We start from the raw sequence: 17,729 nt of genomic DNA on the forward strand, positions 1-17,729 counted from the left end.
GTGGTTGGTTCAGGTGTCCCAGAGGTGTTCTCTGAAACGTTCCGCAAGTAGGCGGCCTGTCTCCCCAATATAGAGGAGGCCACATCGGGTGCAGTGGATGCAATAGATGATGTGTGTGGAGGTGCAGGTGAATTTGTAGCGGATATGGAAGGATCCCTTGGGGCCTTGGAGAGAAGTAAGGGAGGAGGTGTGGGCGCAAGTTTTGCATTTCTTGCGGTTGTAGGGGAAGGTGCCGGGAGTGGAGGTTGGGTTGGTGGGGGGTGTGGACCTGACGAGGGAGTCACGGAGGGAGTGGGGTCTTTTCGGAACGCTGATAGGGGAGGGGAGGGAAATATATCCCTGGTGGTGGGGTCCGTTTGGAGGTGGCGGAAATGACGGCAGATGACACGATGTATATGGAGGTTGGTAGGTGAGAATCAGTGGGGTCCTGTCCTGGTGGCGGTTGGAGGGGCGGGGCTCAAGGGCGGAGGAGCGGGAAGTGGAGGAGATCCGGTGGAGGGCATCGTCGATCACGTCTGGGGGGAAATTGCGGTCCTTGAAGGAGGAGGCCATCTGGGCTGTACAGTATTGGAACTGGTCCTCCTGGGAGCAGATGCGGCGGAGACGAAGGAAGTGGGAATATGGGATGGCGTTTTTACTGGGGGCAGGGTGGGAGGAGGTGTAGTCTAGGTATCTGTGGGAGTCACTCGGTTTATAGTAAATGTCTGTGTTGATTCGGTCGCCTGAGATAGAAATGGAAAGGTCTAGGAAGGGGAGGGAGGAGTCTGAGACGGTCCAGGTGAATTTAAGGTCGGGGTGGAAGGTGTTGGTAAAGTGGATGAACTGTTCAACCTCCTCGTGGGAGCACAAGGCAGCGCCGATACAGTCATCAATGTAGCAGAGGAAAAAGGTGGGGGGGTGGTGCCAATATAGTGCGGAACGCCGTCCTAACCTGCAATCTTCTTCCTGACCTCTCCGCACCCACCCCACTCCGGCCTATCACCCTCACCTTGACCTCCTTCCGCCTATCGCATCTCCAACGCCCCTCTCCCAAGTCCCTCCTCCCTATCTTTTATCTTAGCCTGCTGGACACACTTTCCTCATTCCTGAAGAAGGGCTTATGCCCGAAACATCGAATCTCCTGTTCCTTGGATGCTGCCTGACCTGCTGCGCTTTTCCATCAACACATTTTCAGCTCTGATCTCCAGCATCTGCAGACCTCAGATGTCTCCTTGTCCAATATTCTTAATAAAGTAACTTTTAAAAATTCACATGGCCACCTGTCTTTTCATCAGAACTGTTGATCCAGCATTTGAGGCTAGATAATGTAAACATTTTGTCACTTAACATAGATTTAGAACAAGGAACAAAATTACAGCACAGGAATGGTCCCTTCAGCCCTTCAAGCCAGCGCTGATCCAGATCCGCTTCTAAACCTGTTGCCTATTTCCTAAGGATTTGTATCCCTCTGCTCCCTGCCCATTCATGTATCTCTCGAGATACATCTTAAATGACACTAGCGTGGCTGCCTCTACCACCTCTGCTAGCAACACGTTCCAGGCACCAACCACCCTCCGTGTAAAGAACTTTCCATGCATATCTCCCTTAAACTTTTTCCCTCTCACTTTGAACTTGTGACTCCTAGTAATTGAGATCCCGACTCTGGGAAAAAGTATCTTGCTCTCCACCCTGTCTATTCTATACCTCTCATGACTTTGTAGACCTCAATCAGGTTCCCCTCTACCTCTGTCTTTCCAATGAAAATAATCCAAATCTACCCAACGTCTCTTGATAGTAGTGCCTTCCATACCAGGCAAAATCCTGGTGAATCTACTCTGCGCCCTCTCCAAAGCATCCATATCCTTTTGGTAATATGGCGACCAGAACTATACGCACTACCCCAAACGTGGCCGAACCAAAGTCTTATACAACTGTAACATGACTTGCCAAATTTGTACTCAATACCCTGTCCGATGAAGGAAAGCATGCCAAATGCCTTCTTGACCACTCTCCTGACCTGCATTGCCACCTTCAGGGTAACAATGGATCTGAACACCCAACTCTCTCTCTACATCAATTTTCTCCAGGGCTTTTTCATTTACCATATAGCTCGCTCTTGAATTGGATCTTCCAAAATGCATCACCTCGCATTTGCCTGGATTGAACGTCATCTGCCATTTCTCCGTCCAACTCTCCAATCTATCTATATCCTGCTGCATTCTCTGACAGTCCCCTTCACTAGTTGCCACTCCACCTATCTTAGTAGGATCTGCAACCCTGCTAATCAGATCACCTTACCTTCCTCCAGATCATTTATGTATATTTACTACTGTTTGCTACCTACAATGGCCTGGTTAAGTCCAAATATTTTAAGTACATTGCAATATTTCAGGACTTAAACTCGCATACTGAAGCTAAACACAGTATTTGGGATGCACAATTTTTTTGGGGCAAGTTTTTGAGTTGGAAAACACTTAAGATATTAGCTTAGCCTTACACACTATAAAGATTAGGTTAATTCAGTCCTCATCAGCATCCAATCTCAGTTATAAACTAATTTTATTTGAGAAAAATGAGTAATGAATGATTGTATAAAATATCGAGGAGACGTGTTAATACTATTTAAGATGAATTCTGATTATGTTGTAGTTTGTTACTTAATATTCAAGATAACTCACTTAGGTATGAACTGGAACCCTTTTAGAGAAAACATAAATAGTTCTACAGTATGCAAACAAATAATTCAATTACATAAGTAGTACAAAATTAAGTCATACAAAACAGAAATAAACTGCATTTTGGTGAATTCTGAAAATGTTAAGTTAGTGTTGACTGCAGGCTATTGCTTCCAAATGCCTACACAAGCTAACCATACCTCCACAAGTCAACATAAATAGACAAGGATTCCAGCAGTCAAAATTCAGCCTCAATTTATGGGAAAAAAACTAAGTAAATCACAAACAAATTTAATTCATCTGAGCAGTTAATATCACGAAGTTAGATTGTAAGCATATGCCTACCATACACCAAAACAAAACATTGAATTATGCAAATAGAGGGTTTTGAATGCGTGTTACCAGGGGTAACATACTACGTAGGGATCGTGATTATAGAGATTTCAATTCTAAGCTTTAAAACGATCAAAAGAAACACTATGTTCAAGATTTTTGCCATGAATCATTCATCAATGTAGCTAACAGACGATTAGATAATTAGCAAAAACATTTCTCTTTATTAAATATTAAATGGAAGCATGGCTTGTGGAATAAAATTATACCAAATAGGAAAGATTACTGGATAAATAAAGTGTTTAAAAATGATGTTAGATTATTCTGATAATGGAATTAACAAGTATTGATGTTATATAGCTTGAAATTTTAAAAGTGTCAGCATTGAATTGTTTTGGTGTGAAAAGATCCAAACATCTTTCCTCAGCACATACCTTCTGATGACTGCTGACTTCGTCCTTGCTTTTGTCCAGCTCGCTTGCAAGTTTGCCGTTTTCTTCATGTAGTGCTGCCAGCTGCTGGGATTTCTGGGCTGCTGCCAGCTTCAGCTCCTCTCTGCAAAGGCAAAGTGAGTGCACAGTTACTATAGTAACCACTGATGAGAGTCAAGTGAAGAAGCAGTGGGAGAGAATCAGTATATCTCTAAAATGTTTCTAGGTCACACATGCTAATCTGATGTGAAACGTGCAAAGCAATCTTTTACGACTACAAATATAAACCTTGCACTTCAAAAATAAACCATGAGCTTCTGAGCTGTAAAACTTCTGTCCAGGGAGCTATCACAAGATCTTAAACAATAACAGGAGGAGAAATATTTTTAGAATTATTTAGTGAGCTTTCCCAAATTCATTGCCACTAACAGACAAGTCCACGTATTACACTGCAACTGCAACTAAAATCAAAGCCTAAGTGTAATTAATTTCATTGTTGACAACAGTAAAATGCACACATTTATTATGCTTCACATCTATTTTAAAATTAATTGCTTTGAAAAGCAGTATTACTTCATTAGGTTCAGAGTTGCCTTCCATTCAATGACCAAATGCATAAAATCTATGTTTTAAAATGGACTAGCTCGTGACCTAATCAATTTTTTAAAAGATTTGAAGTGGTGCACTCAGATTCATACACTGAGATAACACGCTTTGACTCATAAGTCCTCGTGGTAAATTTCTAACATGAGACAGAGCTATTGGAAAAGTGAATAAAGTGTTTCTTGTAGAGGATGGTGGAAGAGAGCGCAAAAAGAAACAGAATAAGTAGGCACAGATCACCTCCCAATCAAATGAAAACTGCATTGGCAGAAATTGGAATCCTGTACACAGTAACGGTTAAAGTGCAAGTTGAAGATTACAGGGGAAAAAAGATCAGGTGGTGTGTCACATTTCTCATGCTGAAGTACACTGAAAACGGTACAGCATTAAAAGGAAAAACTCAGATTTGAAGTTGGAAATGAAACAAGCAACAGGTCTGGTAGTGTCTGTACAGAAAATCAAAACCCATTTCTCACAGATTGTCTTCATTAGGTTAGGAAAGAAAATCAATAAACCAAATACTGATGTTATTAATGTAGTAGCCTGCAACCTGTTCAACAGATATTGATGATACATTGGATTTATAAGAAGCGTCAGAAATGTGTTAACAAAAGAATATGCAAACAGCCAGAGTAAAGAGACAAAATGGTTTCATGCAAATGAAAACCCACGAAAAATACGGAAAAATAGATAGAAACAACAAGCCATACATTAAACACATTTGAAATCAAAGTAAAGTTTATACAGGCAACTCTATGGCAATGTCTTTGATTAAGCGTCTCAGATTCAAATAATACTAAGGAAGAAAGGGATGACTTTGAATGCTTTTGTATGGAAAACAGATTGAAACAATGTACAATTGTTCCATTTGCTATTAGATGCAAAGGTAGATATACCCTTCACGAACAAGGAAGTCAAGATGTATTGAATGTAGACCAACAGTCACAACAGCCATTATGCTTTTGAAGGGCAAAGCTGGCTAAAATGTCTACTCCAGCTCATTATTTGCATGTTTGTATGTAAAGGAAATGAAACAGAACTGGGAGAAACCAGGATAAATAAATCTAGTCCTTAGATAAGTGAGATGGAAAGAAGCCTAGTTTGGATAGTTGTGGGAGTTAATGAGTATCCATGGAAAATACATAACCAGAAATGGAAGAATGTAATTCCAAGAAGGACAAGGAAGAGATAGATGATATGAAGGCTCAAGGATCAGCGAAAAATCAGAAAAATGAATTATAAATGAAATTCCATTGAAGCAAAATATTTTGCTGTACTTTTCTAAAAAAGGTGAATTATTAAAAAGATGCAGAATTAACATCTTAGTTTTGAAAGAACTGAAATATCTAGTTGTTTAGTCACAAAATTGAGTTTATTTGCATTTTTGGTTTTTTCAATTGGATAGTTTTCAATGGGAAAATGATAAGGCCCAGGGATGCAATCGTGTGGGATATTGGATTTTATAAAACGTTTGGGAGAAACAGATGGTTTTGCAGGTTGCCACGGAGGCAGACATGATGTACCTCAGGGGAAGAGGAAAACACGCTAGCAGGTCAGTTTGCCTAAAATGCCAGCATGAAGTAGATTACAGCATAATCACAAGTTTTAGAGATTGCTATGGGATTGTGCGCAACAGAATCTCAAAACAAAGATACCATTTTGTGGAATAATGTGACTCAACAATTTTAAGTTTGCATACAATCAACTTAGATCGATAAGTCACAAATGCAGTGAAGGGCTCCAAAGTACTTCAGAGGTGCAAGAAAATAAATTATGCTGAGCCATAAGACATTATGGGATGGGACCAAAAGCTTATTGACAGAAATGGGGGGGGAGGGGGGGGGGTGGTTTAGGAAAGAGCTTAAAATGATAAAAGAGAATTTGAAAGTTTTTGAACTTGGTTGGTACAGGACCTTGAAGCTGATGTAATCTCAATTCACAAAATCCCATCAATGGAATAGCCTATGGGCAGGACTTGGATAACGTTAAGGCTGACAAGTAGAAAGCCACATCGAGCCAAGAAAAACTCATTCTCTGGTATTAAATGATACCATGAGCACAGAATTGCCATCAGCAACATCTGGGTTTCTTTAATTAACAGCAGCATCTCTACTGTATCACTATAGATTGCAATACTTCAAAATGAGACTGCATACTACCTTCTCAGGGCAATAAGGAAGGTTCAATGAATGCAGAATTATAAAAATCTTGAAAATAATTAAAAATAAATTGTTTCCTTTGTAGTAGCTGGCTTCTTGTAGTTTTACCTTTGGAGTCTTTGAAATTGGTAAAAAAAAAGTGTGACTACAATAGCATTATATAATCCATATAAATAAAGGCATTTAAGGGCTAGATGATCAGGGGACCATTGCATATCAATTATGAAACAGTCACCTGTTCACAGAGATCAATGAATAAGAGTAGATGAGATCTTTCAGTCATGTCACTTTGACAAACCAGTCAAAGCATTTAAATGTAAATTACCTAATCATAACACATCTAAGCAAAGTTAAAATATCAAATGATATGGGATCCATGATAAAAAGAGTTCCTCACTGATCATTTCAGGGACTCTCACATGTATACATGTCACACACAGATAGACAACAATAAGTTTCACATATGACATCAGCATCGCATTCAATTTGTGATGTTCTTTTCAGACAGCAGACATTTACACTGTGTTATGCTCAAATAAAGAGATCCAAAATATTTAAGCAAGCATTTTATCTAGGGCATTTGTTCTGTATCAGACTGTTGCTGCAACATTCAAAACAGAAAGTAAAACCCTATTGGTGATCAGTAATATAACAATGTAAAAACACCTCCACTATAAAATGTGTAAAAAGAACCATGTAATTTTACTGCAGATAGTGAATGACATTTTCAAACCGTCAAACAAAAAGAAAAACCACCTTGATGTACTCACTAGTTTTTAAATTTCAGACAGATTTTAGAGGCTTGTATCTCAAAATAAAAGAAAACAAAATGCCTATTAGACATTACATTGACAAACCTTCCAGAGTGTGTTGATCAATAAAATGTGAAAAAAAAAACAAGTAATCTCGACACCCCCACCAGACACCCACAGAGTGGAAATTGGACAGAGTGTACTTTATCAAGGAACTTTTATCAATTGATCTCACTTTTTTTTTGGTGATGGAAAAATACAACAAACTGGAAAAGTACAATATACTGGAGGTACAGCTTACACAAACCCTTTTTTTCCCTGGTGGCAATCTATATTAGAAAAGTCAATCTAACACCATGTAATTACAGCACTGGCAAATCATTGGGAAAAAATCTCAATTGCCTGACTTGGCTAAAGTTACATCTGAACAGCATATAAATGTACAACAGTAAAATTATTTTCCAAACATTAGACACAAAGAAATAGAAATATTTATTTAACAATTATTGGAAACCTTATATGCATATCAAGGAGGTTGGCAGCTACTTATGAAAAACCTGCAGTTTAAAATATTTGGAAAGTTATGGAAAGCTTTAATGCTATCAAATGCTGAAAACTTGTTGATGTCCGTAGGTTCAACCATTCCAGCAGAAGGCTTTCCATACTATAACCTTGAGTTCATCCAAAACTCTGTGCCCTTATCCTACTACACCACCACCAACTGATTTATGTCAAACCCAAATGCCTGCAATTTAACACAGTCTCCGGCATTCCAAAATGTCTTCTCGGCTCACCATCTACAGTTCATTGAAATTGTGTTCCTCTGACCAATTTGAATTCCACCCCACATTTTATATTTGTTGCATACAACATGACCTCAACAAGCTTGGCCCAAGCTCTTAAATTCTCAGCTGAAGTCTCTTTTTTTTCTCCTCAAAGAACACCTTAAAAATTTCTTTAAGCTTTCAATCATTTCCTTTTGTTCATCTACTTTTAAATATGTCTTTCTGAATCATGTTACTACACTAAATGCATTCGATAACATGAATAATTTAAATGCATATTAATAAACTTTTAATACAATTAAATGGCCCCAAGGTGCTTCACAAGAGCATTTAAAACAAAACATGCCCCACAGCTACATATGAAGCCAGATGACCCAAAACTTAGTCAAAATTGTTTGTAAGAAGTATGTTAAAGATGGGAAATTGACAGAGGTGTAGGGAAGAACTTCCATACTTTACAGCTGAGTCACTGAAAATGTGGGCACCAAAAATGAAGCAATTAAAATCAAAAGGAGCTCAAGAGCACAGAATTAGGTTAGCTATTTTTCCGAGACCTAGGGAGCAGATGCATAGCTCATTGAAAGTGGAGTCATAGATAGGATGGTGAAAAAGGCGTTTCGCAGGCTGGCCTTCATTGGCCAGTGCACTGAATATAAGAGTTGGGATATCATGCTGTACAGGACATTGGTTATACCACTTTTAGAATTGTCTATTCTGTTCTGGTCTCCCTGCTATAGGAAAGATGTTGTTAAACTTGAAAGGATTCAGACAAGATTTAGAAGGATGCTACCGAAACTGGAGGGTTTGAATAAAAAGGCTGAATAGGATGGGGCTTTTTTCCCTGGAGCATCGGAGGCTGAGGAGCGAACTTATAGAGATTTATGACATCATGAGGGGCATAGTTAAGGCGAATAGCCAAGATCTTTTCCCCGGGGTAGAGGAGTTCAAAACTACAGGGCAAAGGTTTAAGGTGAGGGGGGGAAAGCATTTAAAAGGGACCGAATGAGTAACCTTTTCACACAGAGGTGGTGTGTATATGGAACGAGGTGCCAGACATGGTGGCAGAGGTGGGTACAATAACATTTAAAAGGCATTTGGGGTGGGCACATGGACCAAATGCTGTCTTTCCTCCTTCTCTGATATTGCCAACTTCTACAAGGCAGCCTCCGAAATGTCCCCCTTCTTCGTCAACCAAGGATTCCCCAACACCATAATTGACAGGGCTCTCAGCCAGGTCCGACCCATCTCCGGATCTTCAGCCCGCACCACCTCCTCCCCTCTTACAGTAAGTGATAGGGTCCTCTGTGTCCTCATCTACCATCCAGAGGATCATTATCCACCATTTCTAGCACCTCCAGAGGATGGTACTGCCAGACCAATATTGCCCTGCCCTTCCCTGTCAGCCATCCACAAGGATCGTTCCCTCAAGGCCATCCTGATCCACTTCTTTCTCTCTCAACATCCACCCCAACCCCCACCACCACCACCACAGTCTCAAAGCATCTTTCCCTGCAACCAAAGAAAATGTAACACCTGACCATTTATTTCCTCCCTTCTCAGTATCCAAGGGCCCAAACACACCTGGACTTCACTCAATCTAGTCTATTGCATTCGCCACTCACAATGTGGTCTTCTCTACACTGGGAAATGAAGCTAGATTAGGTGATCACTTCACAGAACTGCCAGGAAGGGTAAGTTTTCCCACTTAAAAAAGGGACTTACCTTGGGAGTCGGGCCTCAGTTTTTAACAGCGCGGCGAGGAGTGAAGTGGGGGCTGCCGGAAAGGTAAGTGATTAATTTATATTTGGGCAGTGGCTAAACCAGAGATATTACATGTGTGGTATCTCCCTCACAGCCCCTTCCCCTAAGCCGAAGAGAAAGACTAAGTAAGGCTTTTATCTTTTGTTTATCTTTCTTTATCATATATTTAAGTGCATTGTTTGGATGGGTTGGACCAAAGGGTCTGTTTCCATGCTGTACATCTCTATGACTCAGTTCATATAAAGCTAAGCTTACAATGGCAGGGGACCTCAGACCCCCGTGGCATGTGCTTCTTGCTTGATGTGGGAGCTCAGGAACATGTCTGATGTTACTGACTTACACTTGCAAGAAGTGTGTCCAGTTGCAGCTCGTTTGACCCCATGACAAGTCTGGAGCTGCAGATGGACTCACTGTGGAGCACATTTAGTGAGATGGTCATACCACAGGTTAGAATTGCAGAGGGAGACAGTGAATGGGTGACCAAAAGACAGAAAAAGAGTAGGAAGGCAGTGCAGGGGTCCCCTGTGGTCATCACTCTCCAAAACAGGTATACCGTTTTGGATACTGTTGGGGGAGATGGCTCACCAGGGGACGGCAGCAGTTGCCAGGATCATGGCACTGTGGCGGGCACTGCTGTTCAGAAAGGTGGGAAAAAGACTCGTAGGGTCATAGTCATCGGAGATTCTATTGTGAGGGGAGTAGATAGATGGTTCTGTGGATGAAAACGGGACTCCTGGATGGCATGTTGCCTCCCAGGTGCTCGGGTCAGGGATGTCACCAATCGGCTGCAGAGCATTCTAAAAGGGGAGGGTGAACAGCCAGTTGTCTTGATGCATATAGGCACCAACAATATAAGTAGAAAGCGAGGTGAGGTCCTGAAAGAAGAATTCAGGGAGCTAGGAGAGAAGTTAAAGAGGAAGACCTCAAAAGGTAGTGATCTCGGGATGTCTACCAGTGCCACGTGCTAGCCAGCGTAGAAATGAAAAAATAGGCAGGATGAACACATGGTTTGAGAGATGATGTAGAAGGGAGGAGTTCAGATTTGTTGGACATTGGGACCGGTTCTGGGAAGGTGGGACCATTACAAAATGGATGGTCTACCTCTGAACCAGACTGGAACCAATGTCCTTCAGGGAGTTTTTCGCTACTGCTGTTGGGGAAGTTTTAAACTGATGTGGCAGGAGACTGGGAACCAGAAGAGAAAACAAGCAGGCACTGAGGTGGAGACTGAAGACTGTAAGAATTATGAAGATAGCATTAATAAAGGGATGAGTAGGCAGAGAGATGTGCGTAAAAAAATTGGTGGCCTGAAATGCATCTATTTTAATGCAAGGGGTATGGCATGTAAGGCAGATGAACTTAGAGCATGGATTGGTGCCTGGGAGTATGATGTTATTGCAATCACAGAGACTTGGTTGAAAGAAGGGCATGATGATTGGCAACTAAATGCTCCAGGATATAGACGCTTCGTACAGGACAGGGAAGGATGTAAGGGGGAGGGTGGGGGGTGGAGTTTCATTGCTGGTCAGGGACGAATCACGGTTCTGCTAAAGGAGGACACTATGGAGGTCCTGGGTAGTGAGGCATTATGGGTGGAGCTGAGAAAGAAGAACAAATAGGTAAACAGATTATGGAAAGATGTAGAGGCAATAAGGTAGTGGTGATGGGAGATTTTAATTTTCCCAACATTGACTGGGCTACACTTAGCTTCAGAGGCCTGGATGGAGTAGAATTTGTAAGAAATATCCAAGCGAGTGTACTAGAGCAGTATGTCAATAATCCGACGAAAGAAGGGGCTATATTGGACCTGGTACTGGGGAACGAGCCAGGATAGGTGGTAGAGGTTGCGGTGGGGTCTTTCTTTGGGAACAGTGACCACCATTCTGTAAGTTTTAGAATATTCGCGGATAAAGAAGAGTGTGATCCTAAGGGAAGAGTACTAAACAGGGTCAAGGCCAATTATATCAAAATTAGGCAGGAGCTCCGAAATGTGGATTGGACACTTGAGTGTCCACATTTGAGATGTGGGAGGCTTTCAAGAATTTGCATGTCCCGTTGAAGGCAAAGGATAGGAAGGGCTAGATTCATGTACCGTGGATGACAGGAGAAATTATACAACTAGACAAGAGGAAAAGGGAAGCGTACATGAGGTCGAGGCAGCTAAGAACAGAACGGGCTCTGGAGGAATATTGGAAGAATAGGACAAGTCTGAAACGAGGAATCAAGTGGGCTAAAAAGGGGTCATGAAATAGCTTTAGCGAGCAGAATTAAGGAGAATCCCAAAGCATTTTATTCTTATCTAAGAAGCAAGCGGGTAACTAAAGAAAGGATTGGTCCACTGAAGGATAACAAAGGAAGGCTGTATGTCGAACCTGAGAGAATGGGTGAGATTCTGCATCAGTGTTCACTGTGGAGAGGAACATGATGAATGCTGAGATTTGAGCTAAAAGTTTGATTAGTCTGGATCACATTGACCTAAGTAGGAAAGCTGTGTTGGCTCAAGGTTATTAAGGTAGACAAATCCCCAGTACGCTGAGGAAGGCGAGAGAGGAAATAGCTGGGGCCCAGACAGAGATCTTTGCGGCATCCTTAAATACAGGTGAGGTGCCGGAGGACTGGAGTGTTGCTCATGTTGTCCCCCTGTACAGGAAGGGTAGTAGGGATATATCGGATAACTACAGACCAGTGAGCCTGACGTCAGTGGTGGGAAAGTTGCTGGAGAAGATACTGAGGGATAGGATCTACTTATATTTAGAAAAGAATGGGCTTATCAGTGATAGGCAACATGATTTTGTGCGGGGGAGATCATGCCACACCAACTTAATAGAGTTCTTCGAGGAAGTGACCAAGTTGATAGATGAAAGAAGAGCTGTTAGACATGGACTTTAGTAAGGCGTTTGATAAGGTTCTCCATGGTAGACTAATGGAGAAAGTTAAGTCACATGGTGTGCAGGGTGTTCTAGCTAGATGGTTAAAGAACTGGTTGATTAACAGGAGACAGAGAGTAGTAGTTGAAGGGAGTTTCTCGAAACAGAGAAAGGTGACCAGTGGTGTTCCACAGGGGTCAGTGTTGGGGCCACTGTTGTTTGTAATATACATAAATGATCTGGAAGAGGACACTGTTGGTATGATCAGCAAGTCTGCAGAAGACACGAAGATTGGTGGAGTAGCAGAAAGCATAAAGCGACTGTTCGAGAATACATGAGAACATAGATAGACTGGAGAGTTGGGCGAAAAAGTGGCAGACAGTTTTCAAACCAGACAAATGTGAGGTGATGCATTTAGGCAAGTCTAATTCGAGAGTGAATTATACATTGAACGGAAGACCCTTGGGAAACGTCGATGGGCAGAGAAATCCAGGAGTGCAGGTCCATTGTACCCTGAAGGTTGCTGCACAGGTGGATAGAATGGTGAAGACGACCTTACCTTCATTGGATGGGGTATTGACTACAAAAGTTGGCAAGTCATGTTAAAATTGTACAAGACACTGGCTCGGCCACATTTAGAATACAGTGTACAGTTCTGGTCGCCACATTACCAAAAGGATGTGGATGCTTTGGAGAGGATGCAGAGAAGGTTTACAAGGATATTGCCTGGCATGGAAGGTGCTAGCTATGTAGAGAGGTTGAGTAGGTTAGGTTTATTTTCATTAGAAAAAAGGAGATTGAGGGGGGATGTGCTGAGGTTTACAAAATCATGAAGTCGAGGTGGACAGGCACAAGCTTTTTCTCAGGGTGAAGGATTTATTAACGAGAGGTCACATTTTCAAGGTGAGAGGTGGAAAGTTTAAGGGGGATACACGCGGCAAGTACTTCACACAGAGGGTGGTGGGCGTTTGGAACGCGTTGCCAGCAGAGGTGGTAGAGGCAGGCACCATAGATTCATTTAAGATTCCTCTGGACAGATGCATGAGTAGGTGGGGAGCAGAGGGATACAGATGCTTAGGCATTGACTGACTTGTTTAGATAGTACAGTTGGATCGTCTCAGGTTTGGAGGGCCAAAGGGCCTGTTCTAGGGCTGCAAATTTTCTTTGGTCTTTAGAATACCTACATTCTATCCACAAAAAAAGACCCTGAACGTCCCACTGCCTGCCACTTCAACGTGCTGTCTTGTTTTTTGATAAACACCGATCTCAGGCTTGCTGCAGTGCTCTGGTGAAGCTCAGCGCAAACTGGAAGAAGAGCACCTCATTTTTGCTTGAGAACTCTATAGCGCTCAGGACACACTAATCAAGTTCAACAATTTTAGGGCTTGAGCATCTTCCCCATACTTTCCCTCATCCCACAGACTGTTAGCTACTACGAGTCCCTATTAGCGGCTATCCACTCCTTTATCCACTCAACTGCTTTTCTCCCTCTTTGGGTTCCAGCTCCACCCATTGTTTCCACTTTACCCCCACCCCCAACCCTATGTTCTGCATAAAAACTTTTTCTTAGCGACCACTAGTAATGGAGGGGTGGTCACTGGACTCCAACCTCTAACTCTGCTCTCTTCACAGATGCTGCCAGAACTACTGAGTTTTTCCAGCAATTTCTGTTTTTGTTTCTGATTTCCAGCATGCTCAGTTCATTCATTTTTTTTTAATTCAAGACTACTTGAGATGATAAGACAAAGGAGCAGAAGTAGACCATTTGGCCCATCAAGTCCATTCTGTCATTCAATGAGACCATGACTGATCTGATCACCCTCATTCCACTTTTCGTTCTGATCCTCAAAACCCTGATTAAAAGTCTGCCAATCTCAGCCTTGAAGATATTTAATAACCTAGCATCTTTAGCCCTCTTTGGCAAAGAATTCCACAGATTCACAATCCTCAAAAAAGAATTCCTCATCTCTGTTCTAACTGGATGACCTCTTACTTTGATATTATGCCTCTTTGTCCTAGACTCTCCCACAAGTGGAAACAATCAATCAATCTGTATCCATCCTGTCAAGTCACTAATGTATCCTGTACATTTCAATAAGATTGCCTTCTCATTCTCCTAAAATCTACTAAGTACAGGGCTACTCTTATTAGAAATTCCTCCATATCCAAAATCAACCTAGTGAGCTTTCTCTGGGATTCAATGAGAGTCCATCTCTCCTTAGATAAGGGGACCAAAACTGTTCACAGTATTCTAGTTATGGTCTAACTACTGTCCTATACAGTTTTAGCAGTACATGCTCACTTTTCTAGTCCATTCTGAGAAAAAATAACCTTCTCAACTGTCTGAACCAATATGCTTACTTTGTGATTTATGTAGGACTTAGAAATCGCTCAGTGCTCAATTTTCTGCAGTCTTTCTCCATTTAATATTCAGTTTCTTTATTTTCCTTGCCTAAGCACATAACCTCACATTTTTCACATTATATTCCATCTGTCAAGGTTCTGACTACTCACTTAAACTGTGTCTCCCTCCACAGACTCATTTAGTCATCCTCAACAACTGTCCTCCCACTTATTTGTGCGACATATGCAAAGTTGGCTGCAGAACACTCATTTCCTTATTCAAATCGTCAATATATATTGCAAATAAATGAGGCCCCAATACTAATCCCTGTGGCACTCCCATAGATCTAGGTTGCCATTTTGAAAAATTATTATCCCAACTTTATCATCTTCTATCAGTTAACCCATCCTCTATCCACACTAATATTCTTTCTCCAACACTGTGGGGTCTCATCTAAAAGTAGTCTAAATACTTTTGGAAATCCAAATTATATTAATTGGTTTCCTCCTTTATCTATGCTGCTTGTTACTTCCTCAAAAGAATTTTGATAAATTTATCAGGAATGATTTGCCCTTCATGAAAATATGCTAACTCTGCTTGAATATATGATCAATTTCTAAATGTTATGCTATTACATTCTTGACAATTGACTCAATTTTCCCAATAATAGGTGTTAAGCTAACTGGAGTATATAGGTAAGAACAGTTAACTGTTGTCGTGTTTGCTTTCCGATTAAGGGTGTCACATTGACAATTTTCTAATCCTTCAGATTTTTGGAAATTACTTAATACGGGTGAATTCAAGACAATGTGGTAGGGGTGGAAATGGGTGGACTTAGCAATAATCTAAATGTCCAGTTGCAAGCTCATTATGGTCAAATATGAAGGCATTTGTGAACAGATTACATGAATCTCAAGCTTTTTCCAGGAGAGGAATGGAGTTAGTCGCTTGGGAATGAAGTTTGATGCAGAGATTGAAACAAAATTCAGCTTATATGCAATATCGTTCTACACGTTAAGCTCCAGATCTTGTATAAGTAATCTGATAATTTCAGAACAGTGAGTAAGCTGAGAGAGGTTGTCCTAAGATACAGTGATGTGAAGTCAGAAGTGAAAACAAATGCTATACTTTTGGATGCTTACTGAGGGGAAACATTTGATGAGAAACAGAACAGGGCCAAGGATATCCATGGGCTAATACAGAGGTAATACTGTGGGAAGAGGAAACCAGCCATTCTAAGTGACAGCTATCTAACTGTATTCAGCTTAAGAATGAAGCCATGTGACAGTAGCCCCACCCAGCTTAACAACAGGAGAGAGACATTGGAGAAAAATGGCATGATCAATCATGTTAAAGAATTCAGTCTGGTTCGGATTACAAAATACAGTTCTAATAATAGATAAATTAATCACTAAACTTCATGCAATTACATAAAGGAATCACAAGTCTTTATAAATTTACTTTCACAAACTTATGAAATACCATAACTGGTTTGATCAAAAGGAATTTGGTTGAATACCTGGTATATATTAACATGTAATTTCATCCAATAGTACGTTCTACTATAAGTAAAGAGAAAAAGCTTAATATAGTTTGAAAAATTGCTTATCTAATATAATCAGTCTAAAAGCATAAAGATAAACAATAAATAATTCTAGCCTTCTGCAGTATCTGCTGTTAAATCCATCCACCTGAAACAAGACTATATTGTAAACATGGAGGATTTTGTTTTAGTGTGTGAAAAATGTAATTCAGTGATGCAGACATTTAAAAAAAAAGACACTGCACCAACATATTGCACACAGATTTTGTCATAGAACAAAATAAGATGGAGCTTGAAAGTTAATGATTATAAATATTTAGTATTTGTAATAGATTAATACAATATCTTTTCACATTACTTAAACTGTAATAGCATGTTATAAATTACATTTAAATTTATAATTGAGAAACTGTAGTTGAGTTTATGTGTACACAATACACAAACTTTGATTTAAACTAACAACTGTTAATAAATTCAAAGGGGAATGTAAATACTCCTCCGATCACACTTCCCAATTCACTCAGTAACAATGCTTCATATTTAAAAAGCACAGAACAATTACATTTGTGAATGCAACTTGATGCCTAAAAAGTTAAGAAACTTTGGGCACAATATAATGAAATATTTCCAATGTGTGAAGTTAGTTAGCTGGTGATAATTTACATACGTGAAAGCTCATGTGCACACAAATTTTTGTGGTATTTCTATTTGAGAGGCTGCATTGGGTTTGATTTTAACTCTGTGCAAGTGGATGATATTGAATGAGTTAAAGTCTTGCCCTTTATGCCTGATGACTAAAATTACTTGCAAAACTCCGCATTGTAATAGCTGAAGTTCTACATTGGTGCTCATGGACACAAACGTGCGTGTACGTGCACATGCACATGTAGGTGCCAACATGCCCACTGCTCAAAGAAACTCAAGTGCTTGATGCAAAGTCATCATTCATGATGCATGGCTACAATCTGATAAAGCATTTTAAACTTATTCTGAAAAGCAGCAATTGTCCACTGATGGAGAGCGGACAAAACCATACCAGAATCACCCCACATCTGCAGCGTGGGGGAAAATTTTTTAAGAAGTGTCAGCTACAGTAATTGATATCCAACTGTAATCAAATTTCAGGAAATATCATGCTAAGGTACTTAGTGGATGGTTATAAAATATGTTCAGTACTCAATTCAAATTGACAAATCCAGTCTCTGATCTAAACACATAACATCTAAAACAAGGTTTATAAAATAAATTCAATATATTCGCCTGGGTTTCACAATTCATGACAGAGGAAGAATAACTCCTGGAAGGATGCATAATACCACTTCATGTTTTACTGTTGTTGATAATTTCTGTTCAAGGCATTTTACATTCATATGCACATCTGCTCATATGTTTTCTTTTCTCCTTTCCAGTATAAAAGCACTCTAAAATAGCATAAGTAAATAATTGAGAATTTACTGCATCTAGGACCCCAAAAGAAATCAGCCCACAAGAAGATTC

General features: G+C 40.5%; 1 protein-coding gene across 2 annotated transcripts in view; it reads right to left on the reverse strand.

The window, feature by feature from the left end:
* Positions 1–17,729, reverse strand: part of clip1a (CAP-GLY domain containing linker protein 1a) — a 166,490-nt gene that overhangs the window by 26,277 nt on the left and 122,484 nt on the right. For both annotated transcript variants that reach the window (XM_060843645.1, XM_060843647.1), the window contains one exon: positions 3,422–3,542. In XM_060843645.1, coding sequence (XP_060699628.1) covers positions 3,422–3,542 — 121 coding nt within the window. The remainder of the gene's footprint in view (positions 1–3,421; positions 3,543–17,729) is intronic.

Source organism: Hemiscyllium ocellatum, chromosome 24 (genome assembly GCF_020745735.1).
Source record: "Hemiscyllium ocellatum isolate sHemOce1 chromosome 24, sHemOce1.pat.X.cur, whole genome shotgun sequence".
Classification (NCBI taxonomy): Eukaryota; Metazoa; Chordata; class Chondrichthyes; order Orectolobiformes; family Hemiscylliidae; genus Hemiscyllium; species Hemiscyllium ocellatum.